At 35.1% G+C, this 14,876-nt stretch overlaps 1 protein-coding gene across 1 annotated transcript in view; it reads right to left on the reverse strand.

Moving 5' to 3' along the window:
- Positions 1-331: 331 nt before the first annotated feature.
- The window catches only part of CNTLN (centlein), a 168,932-nt gene continuing 154,387 nt past the window's right edge, over positions 332-14,876 (reverse strand). Inside the window, 4 exon segments of the mRNA XM_041485556.1 lie at positions 332-883; positions 886-919; positions 8,789-8,866; positions 10,145-10,330. Coding sequence (XP_041341490.1) covers positions 819-883; positions 886-919; positions 8,789-8,866; positions 10,145-10,330 — 363 coding nt within the window. The 3' untranslated portion in view covers positions 332-818.

Here is a 14,876-nt window from a genome sequence, read left to right on the forward strand (position 1 = left end):
AGATTTGTCCAGAGGAATTCAAAGTCTAAGATCAAAAGTGTGAAGAACCAGCAGTTATTTGTTAGTAGTGCCAGAGAAATCTTGGTGGAAATAACTGGCTAAAACTCTGCACTAGTTCCCCAAGGCAAGTGAGAGCTTGCAGCTACCTGTTAGCTGAGAAACAACTGGATCTACTAGTGAAAAAAACCATAATAGAAAAAACTTTATTTTATTGTATTTTTTAAAATACATTGTACATGTTATGCTCCAGTATGCTCAGAGAAAAGTACAGCTTTCATTGCATTACTCCACACAGGACATTTTTATTGTGCAATCATTCATTTTTTCTAACATAAAAGCATGTCATTTCATGTAGCATATATCAAAAAGTTTGGCTTTACAAAGAAACAAAATTAGGTATTCAAAATCTCAGTGATATTCCCAGTTCCTTTATAAATCCTACTTCTGAGGTTCTGATTAGTACAATCAGGTGTTACTTGGCTGCTTTTTGTTCTTTCAAAATTGTACAGATGTGTATTAGTTATAACAAAGACATCCTCTCTCTGCAAAGCCTGCACATGTGTTCACTGCCAATGCATTTAAAGGAAAATAATTTCGAGCTTTGCATTGATTTGCAGTAATTTTTCTCTTCAGGAATCAAATACCACACTGCTTTCTAATAGGAATTTAATTAATTCCTCTTGTTCAACAATTAATTAGTCCATGGTTTCTGTGTATGTATTGAACATGCACATTGACAGTTCTTTGTGAGAAGAGGAAAGACATGAGGAAACAGCACACATTTCAGTCACACTTTGCAAATATAAATCTTAGCAATATCATACAGTGTGCTTCATGAGGGAACTGTACTCTTCTACCAATTTCTTCTTCTCATTTAATTTTCCAGTACAGCATCCATTAAGTATGAGGCAAAAGGAAACTGAAAAGAAACAGAGTAAGAAAAATGATCACTAAACTTTATTTTTTTTCTTGTGAAATACCTTTATTAAATATCTTTATCAGATTTCACTTAGTTCTGACAACTACCACACACACATTTCTGATCTTTAAAGTTCATCTGCCTGGTTAGTGTCTGAAAATTTGCTCTCTATCATAAAAATGATAAAAGAGCAGTGTAAAATGAAAAAAGATAAACTCCTTATTGAACAATTCATGCTTTACTGACCATGTTAATGATGTAAACTGCAGTACCAGCATCTCTGTCATTTATCTTCAATCAGCTGATCAATAAAAGGTTACAGTCACCTCTAGGGCATGCAGAAATGGTAGTGTATGAGTATAAGTTCACTACCCTCAGGAGGATGAGACAGAACTACCAGTACAATTCTCAATGCTGTAGCAAATTGCCTTAGACTCACACACAAAACCTTGTAAATAATTAAACAACAACAACAACCAAACAAAAAAAAATCCCAAAAAACAAATAAGAACAAAACCCCAAAACAGAACAAACAAAACCACAAAAAAACCTCTCAAAGCAAAGTAAAATCCCAAACCTCCAACTGCATTAATTGGAATATGACACAAATGTCTGCTTCTCTAAAACATGATACCAAAAAATTGCAGTGACATATCTACTGAGAAAAATTAAAACTTTTTTTAACTTCTCTGATATAAAAGATGCATTTGCACAGCCAGTGTCTACAAAGGAGATTTGGTACATTTTTCAGTGTCATTGCTTTAATGCTTAAAGAGGTTTTCTTTCAAAATCTTGGTATATCAGTGCACAGTTTGCTGGGAAGTATTTTTAGAGGTGGTACAGAAGAGTGGTCATGGCAGCTCCATCCCAAGTGGCCAGTTCTGTGCCACAGGAGAACAGGACAGTTTTCCTTCACTGCTGAAAAGTCTCTATCAGCTTCACAGAACTCTGTCAGCTTACTGAACACATGGTGAGACCAGTGGTGAGTGAGGGGTCAGCACTCCACCAAAAGTAACATCTCATTCAGAAGGAGAGATAACTTTACATTATAAAGCCATCATAAATAAATAAGGTAAAATATAGAAGCTGGTGGAACAAGCTGCTGGCCAATCATAATTTTCTGCTTTTCACAAATTTAGCTCAAAGCAACACTTTTCCACCTAGAACTCCTGTCTAGTTCTCCACTTCAATATTGCTGCTCTAGTTTAATTTTTTTCACTTCTCTATGTCATCTGAAAGAGAAAATTGTATGGTCCTTATGCCAGATAGAGTAGTACTTGTTTCCTAAATAGACATGAATCAAAAATTATAAAAAAACCCAAAAAAATCAAATAAAAACCCCAGACATAAAGCACATCAAATACAAAATGTAGCATTTGAACTGATATACAGACACGAATCTATATACTGATATTTATAATTGCTAACAAGTCAGAAAAAAATCTAAAAAAGAAAAGTCTTGTTAATAGAAGGCATGTACTGTGGAGAGATAAAATGGCATCCCAAGTGCTGCTCAACTGCCACTTTGTAGTTACAGAAAAAGGACAACAATATGTATTATTTTATTTTCTACAGGAAAAGGGGTTTTCAAGGGTTGGTGCTTGCTGGCCAGACATGTCTCCATCTGTCATAAATAACTTACGTGTGTGCTAAGAAATTTCTAGAAGACATCTACACCTGTCAGCTTTCTCCTGTGTGCTATTGTGATGACTTTTTGGGGAATAGAGGGCTCAAATTCACTGAGCACAAACCTATTCAGTGCAATATAAGACATAATCTTATCTGAAATTCTGTGACTTACTTGCTACTATGCTTTAAAAACACTGATTCCAGCATCCTGTTCATTCTAATTTCTCTCCCTTTTTTTTCTAGGGAGAAAAAAACTGCATCATTACCTCAAAGTCTCTAATTCTTCTTGCTTACCTTGACTACATCAATTTCTCATACATTTCACCTCCTTAACGCCATGCCTGAGATGAATGGCTTTTTATTGATGTCTCTGGCTTGTATCATTCTAACTACATTTTACTTGCTGCTCACTACTCTCTGTGGCTTCCATGTCATTGCAAAGTGATCTTTCAAGAAGTCTTGCCATTCAAGCGATTCATTTAAATCAAGAGCATTTGAAAGTGGAACATTATTTCATTCTTTCAACATTTGTTGGTTTCAGAGAAAGTGCTGTATGTTTCTCTCTGGTTTTCTTTTCTTGCAGACACCCAGAACTGGATGATCCGTACAGTCTTAACCTTTAATAGAAGCTTGTCAGATTTACCTTTAATGATGATTCTGTAACTATCCTGGGAAACCTTCCTTTGCATTTCTCCCCAGAACTTCACAACCACTGAAGTCATCTCTATTCTAAAGCACTCATACCAGCTTCAAAACCTGCCATATGCTTGGGGAAGGCTTTGCAAGTTCAGTGAGTGCTAAGCGCACACCTAAGGAGTGAAAGCTTGTTTTTACCACTGATCATGAGATATTTTAATACAGAATGATACTTCTTTCAGATTTTTTACAATTATCTGGGCTACAACCCACTTAAAATTAATTGTGGTGATCCTAAATCAGTACATAACTGTAGGCTTTAACAGAAGTAGTATTTAATTGATTCATGTGATTTCAAAACATCTGTGAAATGAATGTGCAAACTACATCTGGGATAAAATAATTTATTTCTTTGACTTCCAGATTGACAAATTTCTTCTTTGATATTAGGAACGTATATAACTGAAAAGCATATTTCTTACACAACTTATCAGACAGATATCTTGGTGCACAGATAAATGGAAGGTAATGTTATCCTAAAGAGCCAGAAATAGTGATAGTTAATTCTCCTTTTCTTGCCTATTTATTCTGACCCTAAATTTGCTTCTTTTGGAGATCCCTTCTGTAAAAAAACAAACTAGTCATATTTATTGACCTTAAACCACATGGCTGAGTCTCTGTCAGCACAGAGTGCATAAATACAAGTGCATAAATATACACCAATCTGCCAGTGGAAAGTATTATAATGAATGTAAGGCAATGTTTTTGTTCTAATAAGGCACAGTATCTCCATTTGCAGAGTGGAGCATTACTTCGACTTCTGTTTCACAAACTCTAAAATATGTTAGCATAAATATAAAAGTATTTAGGTTTTGGAATAGACAAATTAGCGGTTACAACTATTTCACACCTTTCCATATGAATCATCAGTACAATACATTTTCCCAACAAAATATTATTCAAACACACTGGAGAGCTGCCTTAGATTGAATTAAGTGAACCACAAAAAATAATATGAAATAAAACTAGGCACTAAGACCAACAACTAAAACATCCAAAAATCACTAAAAAAATAAAAGTCAAAAATTAAAAAAAAAAAAAAACTTCGCTTTACTGTTGTTGTCTTACTCCTTGCTCTTATTCTGCTTCATGGTGGCTGCATATACATCATTATATAAATATATATGTGCCTTTTATCCTGAGTGACCAAGTCAATTTCTCCTTGTTTGCAGTTTAGGATGAGTGATATAATGTAGGTTTTTTTTGTGTGCATGAGATAAAACATAGATTTATACCATAATGCATTGTCAGTGCACAGGATTAGGCTCTTGCTCTCATAATGAGAAGAAAATCTGACCTGGTATCAGTGCTAATGGTGCCCAGAAAGTGGTGCAGCCTATGCTGGTGCTGCTGGTGCTATGAGGTGCAGACACTTGAAACACCAGGTGATGGTGTCAGTGGTGATTGTGCACAGGTATTGGTACTTTGTGAATACACATTTCTGGATGTGAGCTGTTCAAAGACACACACAGACTGCAGAGAGACTAACAAAAGCAAAGCAGGCGAGTTTCAAGCCAAGAAATTTGGAAGGAAACAACTGTGGCCATTAGTGTCCATTCCCAGATGACAGCAACAGAAATATGCCTTTAGAAGCCTGTGCAAATCCTAAAAAGGGGTTGGGGAAAATCCTTACTGATGATTAGTGAATATATTGTTCTAAACCCTATGCTAGAGATGTGTTACACAAAGAGTGCTGCCAGAGTAGAGGAAAGGGAGCCTTTCTGGAAGTTTTCACTATTGGAATATGATTTTTAGACCCATAATGAAGTCACGTGAGGAAAGATTTTATTAGACTGCTATGTTAGTGTGAGATGTCATATCCCAAGGAGTGCATGAGGAGAGAGGAAAGGCAAGTGCTGCTGTAAAAACTTAGGCATATGATTTGCATTTTATTAAAAAAAAATTCTTGGAGTCTTCTTGGAGGCAGTAATCTGGATTGGGCTACCATGCTGTATTCACACACAAAATCATTAACAGATTTTTCTGAGACAGTGTGCCTTACAATAAGTCACAGTAAATGAAAGCCAAGGGTTGTGTAAGAAATCATGTTTAAGTTACATGAGAAGAAGTCATCCTCTTGGCTTAGCCGTAAGTTTTCTATGATGGGAAAAAGCTAGAAAAGATTGCTTTTGTTTGAGTTTTAGGGGGAGTGTTTATGATTATAAGAAGAGAGTGTTACTATAAAGAGCCAGGTTAAATTAATAAGACATACACACTCAGATGTGAGGGATAAACAGCCTCATAACTTGCCTGGCAGGATGTAAATACCCATACATGTTGAAATGATCATACTTATTCCCCCCTAAATAATATAAACCACTAAAAGCTTAAACGTCTATAACACGAGAATTCTCCCAAGCCCAAACAGTAATGTGTAATTAGTCTGATGCCTCTACACATATGCAGGTATTAGGTATTTTCGTGCAGTCATGTGAAAACTGTCTGCATACAGGTTCTTCACAGGCCAGAGAACCTTTTCCTTTTATCCCAGTGTCAATTATTGAGATGATTTATTTTTTTTTCTTTCATTCTTTAGTGAGAACAATCTAGAGTGTTACTGTATAAATACAGAGACAGCAGGGAAAAAACCCACTCTTGGCCATTAAAGACGTAGATTTAGACAAGTGATTTTTACCAGCTCTGCTGAGTTTATAACATGACTGTACTTCCCTATTATATGATTCCTGTTTACATAATAACATCACTATGCAGAGATGTCTCTTTCAAACCATAAGCCTCTTAGTAGTGGTCTAGTTTCTTGAAATAGTAGTTGATAAAACAAGGACACAAACTCTGGCTGGTATCTGTCAGTTTCAGGAATGTAGGAGTATTTATCACTAAAATACTAATAATCTTGTAAAGCTGAAAGATATGAGACTTTTCCAAGTCATAAGATTATGGAAAATAAAGGTACAGATGAAGTGAAAACAGAGTGGTATCCTTTATCATTTCACTTTAGGGGAATCTATAAAATGACAGTAAAAAGCAACTAGTGCTTCACTCAGTCCCCCCCAAAATTCTAGTGCAGCAGTAAAATGGTGTATGTCAGTAATAAAAATAAAATGTCTATGACATTTTAAATGTTATCGTACTGTCACAGTAGAATAAAATTAGCTTGAAGAATGATCTAAAGGGATATGATGCAGTTCATTATGTATAACAGCAATAGCAGCAGTTTCCCAGTGTTCATAAAGGTTTCTCCATTAAATTTACCTCCAGTCAATAATTAGGAGTCCACAAATAAACCTCGGCAATTAAATCAATACTGCTGGGCAATTATGTTTCAAAGTCCTGGCTAAATGGCACAAAAAGACACTATATCAAACTGCAATATTAAGTGATCTGATGCAATTTTCCACTGAACGTTTACTCAGAAAAACAGAAAAGGGCAATCCCGCATCTCTGTTCAAGATGCAAATGGGTAGCACAGTTTGCCAACATGTAACACTTAGCAGGCAGTCTGTTATGAGCAAAGCCCTGCGGAAAGCTTACATTTCACCGTGGGCTTTAGTTTGCTGATCAGAAATATTACCAAAGCTTACTAAAAGAAACCACAACCAAACTCTGCAAGATATGAGTAAAGCATTTTAAAGGGCACAGAGCTGTTCCATGAGCTGCTCTCAAATACAGATGAAGAAATCTTAACTGTTTCCATTTATATGCCTTAGCATGGACAGAAATGAAAAGCAGAGCTGGCTGCTCCCCAAAACCACTATAATCCTCTTGCAATTCTAAAAATGGTCCGCTTGCCAAAAATTACTTCTACCCTCAGTGTTTCTTCTGAGGAACCCCACAAGATGGAGCAAAAATCACAGAAAATCACTATTAACTTGTACACAAACATACATGGCTAAGAACAATGAGCTCTTCTATCCTTATACAACATTTGCAATCTTAATGTACCTGGTTTCATTCAACAGCTCCTTCACTCTCCATCCCCTGGTTTTTGCTGTCTGTGTATAGCAGATGAAGAAAAGTGATAAAATTCTGCTGAATATTTTTAGCGATTTAACAAATAACAATGAAAAACAGAACAAGAAATCTTCATTGTATTCCATGGATCTGATTCATATTTTGGAGCCTATAACATGAACAGAATCTTGATATTTATATATCTATTTTTAATTCTTAAAATTGAAGCAATTAAGTGAATATAAAGAATTGTGCTTTTAATGCTGAGTTTCATGTAGCATTATGAGGTTTAATTAAAATGCCGTTTTTTTTTTTGACAAAGCCAGTAAAAGCATTTTACTATTTCTATTTCCTCTGCTGCAGCAATTAAGCAGTCTTCACAGCAGTAAGTTTTGATAACGAAAGAGGGAAAACCTGTCATTTCTTAAAAATCTGTCCACAAGATACAATCTCAACACAAAAGTTGTTGATGGTTAAATACATAAATCTGATGTGTGTGTTTCTTCAAAATGGCTTTTAAAATATTTTCAATCATTCACATTCTTAACTGATACTAACTACATCACTAATGGACCCATGCTAGTGAATATGCATTATGCACTGGATTTACAAATCAAGTTTTATTTCTTTCCAGACATCAGGTGCCCATCATTTAAATAAAAGAGAAAACTAAAAATGTAGCAGAAAAGTTTTAAGAGTCAGGGTATGTTGTCAGTGATGTCCAAACAAAAGCTGACTACGGGTAGAAAAGCTGGGCTCTCACCTGCCAATAAACTGCCCTTGATCACTTACAAGAGGGGAGCATCCCAGCAGACTCTGTGTGTATTAAAAAAAAAGACTTGAAAGAGAAGAAAAAGTATCACACAGGTCACAGCAGCAGTCTCAATGGACCCCTCAGGGATTTCTGCTAGTCTCAGACTTGTCATCCTCTATGCAGCTTTCCTCTCTGCCCAGAAAATGTCGATAGGAAAATGTTTGAGGGGCCTCTGGTGGAAATTTTTTCATTCTTTCTGCATTGACAGGATGCCAAATCAATATTTACTTCCCACTAACAAGCTGCTCGAGGTCTCAGTAGAAAATATTGTAGAGAATGCGAGAAGACACGATAATAAACAGCTGTCTGGCTATGAGGAAAACATGAATTGACTGGAAACAGGTCCACAGTAAAAGGTCACAGAAACCCATGAACTCCTCAGGTGTCCATAACAACTAGTAACTTTAAAGTCACATAAAAAAAAGTCTCTTTTTCCTAAGAGTTATGAGAGAACAGATCATTTTCACTCTAGCAAGCGTTATACAGTGTTTCAATAATTCAATTAACACATTTGCCAAGACCTGTGCTGGTTTTCTCCAGCATTGTTTTACTGGTTATGTTAGCTTAAGTTACTTGTAAAGTTAGCTATCACAAATTCTTGATTAACATCTCTTCAGTTTTACACAGTAACTCTGATTTTAACAGAAATACAAAGGAAGTGCTACAAAACAAGGATTTCACATTGCTCATCACAGTATAGTCTGAGACCATCAACGACACCATAATTACAAATACAGTGTATTAATTACAACCTAAAAACACATAGCTGATCAGAGCAGAAATTGATAATTCATTGTGGGATTATATAAATTGAGTGCCTGTCCTTCAAGAAGTTTCTGTATATGCTGTAGCCATTCTTTATCTTTTTCAAATTCCATTTCTGTTTCTGCTGTTTCCTAAAAATATAAAAACATCAGGAGCAATAAAGGAAATGTGTAACTAGGTATACATTAAATATAGAGCATGTGGAAGTCAGAATCACATTTGCAAAATTAGTTATCTGAAGCATACTCATCAAGTATCAGTGCTCTATTAAATTTTTAAACCTACCCTTGTCTATGCATGCCTCTAGAAATGTGCATAGCATGTTCTTTCCATATGAATATACTGGTGTATGTGAGATCTATATCTAAATTGTATGAGTTCAACATAAAAGTGCCTGAGTCTATGTACTGATAGATAGAATATGTAGTGTATGTGTAGTTTAAATTCATCTCCTGTCTAATAAATTTGGTTTATATTTATAGTTAAGTATGTTTATGTGTTTTACACATATATTCACAGTGACTAAAACAAAAAGATACAGGATGTAGAAACTACTCTGAGAATGAGCTAAGCATGGAACAACTCTGTCAAAGTGAATCACTTTATAGGGTTGTATAAATGTTAGTAAACATGGCAGGGATCAGCCCATTTTATTTGTATTCATGAGTGTAATCCCTATCCGTGCATACACATACCACGCACTGTTGTTTCACCAAGAGGAAAACTTCCTTCTTGTGGCCTCTTTAATATAAAGTTTCAACAAGGCTAAATCTAAGTCACCACCAGAGTACTGTTACAGGCCAATAATGGCCAGCTCCTAGACACTTGCTGTACAGGCTTTTTCATATATTATTTGATCAGGACTAAATAAATCTGGATAAGAAATATATACTGCATATATTTAATAGAGTGATTTGATGAAACACTATCAAATATTTCATAGTAAAATGTATCATAGAATCAACAAAAAAGGCTACTATGAATTCACCCAGAAACCATCTATCTACCAGAAATACCTTTAATAGGTATCACAATTCAGAGAGGAAGTATCAACAAAATCAATCTGGCACAGCAAGACATACATTCTAATTTTGTTTCCTTTAATGCAGAAGTCTATTTAAAACATACAATCCTGCCAAATGGCCTCAAAAAAAAGGAAAATAGTGAATAATATCTCTAAATACACATGCTCAAAGCAGTATGTGTATATTTATGCATACTGTAAGTCTTGCCACCTTATGAATCTCTAACCTGACTTTTTCATTTAGATTAAATCCTTCTTGATTTCTGTGCTGTATCTTGCACAATGAAATTTCAGGCTTTACCTGCAAATGCTTTTCTTCAAGGAGGGATATAGTCAGCATCTTCTCATCTATGCTTTTTTTACTGAAGTCCTTAAAATAACTTACCTTATCATCTCTTTCTTGTAGTATTTCGTAAAGATCACTTTTTGAAACATTGAGGATAGACGGTGCTAACTGAAAACTCTCTTGGGAAAGACCCTTTTTGCATGCTTTCATTTCTCCCAGTTTTTTTGCCAGTTTGATTTTTGTTCTCAGCTCTTGTACACTGTGATGTAATTCTCCAGTTAGAGACTAGAAGACACAAGCAAAAATACTCTACTGTTATTTTTTTATAGTGCAAATAAGATGGAAAAAACAGTATAATTTAGACTAAGCTCCTTTAGATGGGAATTATCTTCCTTCTGTGTTATTGGTTCAACAGGATATGTGCTGGAATATCAAATAACATGCTACTTCGAACACAAAACATGAATTAGTACAGTAAACCAAAAAATGTTCTTAAATGTACATAATGTTTTGGTATGTCTTTAGCAAAGTAACTATTCTTATAATGCCATCATTAATAAGACAAAGCATCTTCTACAGAATCAAAATCCATTTCTAACAGAAATGTTCTTGAAATAAGAATGTGTCAGGCTTCATTGTGGTCAAATAGAGATTTTTTTTTTAAAGCTTATTGACATTCTCTGCATGCAGAAACACCAGTATACCTCTTTATTCAAAACCTGAAATTTTGTTTCCCACCTGGAGAGAGTTATTCAAAACTGTCCTGGCTACCAAGCTCCTACCTTACCTATTTCTTAGGTTCTTTAGTTCAATGAAATTATATTAAACATCAGCATAATTCATCATTTTTATAACTGAAGTAATTTTGGTTTAATATTTATGCAACTATGACAAAAAGATTTCATCAAAAGCTGAGCAAGACAATTTTATTTAAAAATTGTTGACTAGCAAACAAGAGTACTAATCCATTTTCAGAAGATCCTCCTAGAATATTCAACTTCCATGACTCAAGTAGAACCACGACTGTCAACACAAACACCTTGGGTGAGTTGAAAATGAGCAAAGAAGGTTTTCTTTTGATCATCCTAGTGAAGCTCATCTTATTAAGATAGATCTCAACAGCAGCCGATCAGCTCCTCAAAATTCTTTTCCTACAGAATACCTTCATCTCTTAGAAACTGACTACAGGACTATGAAGCCTGTTTATTGGCATTTTGGATAAAGTATTCTACAGCCTCTAGTGTATCTGAAACAGTCATCAGAGAGCATTTGCTAATACATTTCAACAAAGGCACAGCAGACTCATCCAATTCCAAGATATTTTTTCCTACCATTTCCCAACTTAACATTTTTCTGTATTAAATAAAATTTAATCATTGCAAATAAAAATACACTGCCACAAATCTGGGGAGAGCAGGTACAGTGAAATTTGTCTGATTTTCTGATTCAAGTGTGGGTCCCTTCAACCACAGAATTTCCAACAAACTATTTCGTACATAAACCTATCTGCAAGTGCAGAGCTGAGAGGAATGAGGAAACTTGACATGTAATGGGCAGGGACCTAGAGCAACTTGAACTAAGCTCATACAAGGAAACAGACTAAGAGAAGAGGGAGCCCCAAAAAGAAAAGCACACACTATGAAAAGAAAAATACAGTTAAATCACATGTTTTTGTAGCATTTGCAACGGTCTAAGAGTAAATTGGCTCTTGCAACATATAGGAGATATATTTGACAATGGAAAAATAAGTTCAACCCTACTTTTTCGATCAAATTGAATCAGCTTCCCATGTTCTAAAAAGAGAACTCTCTCAGGCATTAGTGAGCACTCTAGAAGACGCACATGTGTAACCTGATGCAAAGAGGAAATGTAAATTAAAGGAGCAAAATAGCAAGAAAATTACCTGTTAAGCCACTTGAATAGGCTACAAAAACCAACAAAAAACAAAAACAGACAAAAAAAAGCATGATAATAAACAATGTTAAACATTCACTTCAATGCCTTAGAAAACACAGAAACTGCCAGGCAATAGTCATTTGACATTATTACATAAATGTTATTGGTGTCTCCAAATTCCAAAAGAATTTCATGATGAATGAGCAAGCTGATAGCAACAGTGGAATTCGGAAACTGCAACTCCAGTGTGATTGGCTTTTAGTCCACAATTCCAGAAATGAACGTGCCAGAAAAAAAGGTATCAGAAAGACACGGAGAAATCTATAGCATCAATTTTTTAAAAAGAAATAAAAAAATTGAAAAAAAAAATTAAAAAAAGAATAAAGAAAAAGCAAGTTTAAACAAAAATCACAGAAAGAGAAAATTGCAACGAATAAATTTTAATATGCAAGCATACACTTTATATATAATCACAGCAGATCATTCATATGGAGGACTTGCACTTCAATTCCTCTGTCCCTTGAGCAGTTCAAATACACTAAAGCATATGTGGAGCACAAAGCATATGTGAAAAATAAGGCTACTTTACAGACTTTAAAACTGGACTTTGAGAGACTAGCTATTTTTGAACCTCCTTCCTTCATGTTATTGGTATAATGTTTTGATATAAATTTTATCACTAAATAAGTGCCTTAAAAATTATTGTCTCCCTATGATTTTAAGTTGCTTTTCCTTCTGTTATTTTCTCATCCATCATATGCTAATGTATTCATGTGCTAAATTGTTTACTTGTTAGTGCTCTAATTTATATGTTAGTTCATGCTCCAAATACGGAAATGTTCAGTCTCAAGCCACACAGCTTTTAGAAACTGAAAGACCCATATCCAAACTCAAAAGTACAGACTCAAGAGTTCAGCAACACAGGTTTTGCCGATGAGTGTACTGAAGGCAGTAGAACATTGTTCTGTGATTCAGAATGCATTCTGGAGCCAGTTGCAGGATTTTGAATGAAAACATTCCCCCCTGTGTATTTCAAAATTGTTTGTTTTTAAACTAATAAGTATACATAGGTGATGCAAGCTACCTAAATGAAATCAGTGCAATACATGACTTCTGTATTATACTGATTTATAACAATGCCTTTATTAGTACCAGTAACACTAGGATTTGAGATTTTATCTTTGTTTTTTACTTTTGCTGTCAAATGTATAGGATATTTTGTTAGCAAAGCCATTTTCCTAACTTAGATGTTGCTATCAGAGTTATTCCTGTGGGACACACTTTGCTGCTGCCAGCCAACTAGAATAGGAATTCTTGATTAATTCCTGAAACAAATCTATACCGCTTCTTGTCAAACCAGTGCAACTACCACTGATCTGACAAGAAAAAAAGAAGCTTAAAATTCTAACAAAATTACCTTAAAATTCCTAGTCCTTTTCAAACATTAGCAACTGTTGAATTATCAACAAACTCCATATAATTTCTATAATATACATTATAGATGTTGGGTTACAAGTAATTCTGAGATATCTCTATTACAAGCCTTTTTACTTTGTTTTCATTACCTCAAATATTCATTCTTAAGAATATATTGTTTTCAAATTTGGCCTCAGCATGTAATCACTTCTTAGCACTGCATCTTTTGCCAGTTTTGAGATGCATAAAGACAAAGGTCTTATTTCAATTAGAAGGTCATATTTAATGAAACACTCAAAGAAGTCTTGGTGGCACAAAGATCCCGACATCACACTATTAAAAAGGCCTTCACATCCCAAAATATTGACAATCATTGATCCTGGAATTAACACAATTTAATCAATGGCCCTAAGTAATGCTGTATGACCAAGGCAATGCCAAAAATTTTTCCCGTAACTACCATGTTAATTTACATACTATTATTGTTTGTAGCATAATAAAACTTAATGGTTCCAAGACAAATTCTGACACTAGCTAGCACTGTACCTATGTATAGCCAGCTTTCAGTCTTGCACTGGTGCAGATCTCATGTCAGAGGCCATGGCTCATGAGTCATGGATAATTTAAAGTTTTACCGTATTTTGTACTACAGCAATAACAGTGTGCTGCATCTGGCTGAGATCACAGAATCATCAAAGTTGGAAGAGACCTTCAGGATCACCTAGTCTTTAACCACAGTGGCCAAATTAAGGTTCAGTTTAGTTTTGGCCCTTCTAATTTTCTCTCCACATACTTGACAACATCTTTGTAGTTCCCTCAAATTACCTGTTCATCCTTCCAGACATGCTACATTCTTTTTTTGTCACAAGTTCGAGCCTAAGGTCTCTGTTAAACCAGATCAGTATTTTTCCTGCTGGCTTATCTTACAGCACAAATGGAGATGTAGTTAATTGTCTTCCAACAGCTTCTAAGGTGCAGTGTTTGTAAGGGGTTTGTAACTAAACCAATGCTGATAACATACCAGCCATAGCTAAGCAGCACTGACACAATGTCAGGGTCTTCTGTTTCTCATTGCCACCTCAGCAAGTGGGCTTAGGATGCACAAAATGTAGAGAGGGAACGCAGCTGGGATGGACAACTGGCTCCAAGCGACCAAAGCGAGATTTCCCACATACACCACTTAACAACAAAATCTGAGGGAGATGATGATTTGTCTGCTCAGAGACTGGCTAGGCATTGATCTATGTTCCTTGGGGGATTTATTCTCCTTTCTTTCCCTCATTAAACTGTCCTTACCAACACACAACTACACAAGTTTCTCACTTTTGCTCGTCCTATTCTTCCCCCAGTCCTACTGGGGCAAGGGAGCAAGCCCCTGTCAAATGACTTTCAAAATACTTTCAGTAATAATGTTTGAACTGATATCACAGCATGACTGAGAACTCTTCTCTAGTAATTTAGTTTTTAAAATATATTATTTAATATATATAACATATATTTATATGTGTTATTTAAATTA

The sequence above is a fragment of the Pyrgilauda ruficollis genome, unplaced genomic scaffold (genome assembly GCF_017590135.1).
Source record: "Pyrgilauda ruficollis isolate IOZ18807 unplaced genomic scaffold, ASM1759013v1 scaffold71, whole genome shotgun sequence".
In the NCBI taxonomy this organism is placed as follows: domain Eukaryota; kingdom Metazoa; phylum Chordata; class Aves; order Passeriformes; family Passeridae; genus Pyrgilauda; species Pyrgilauda ruficollis.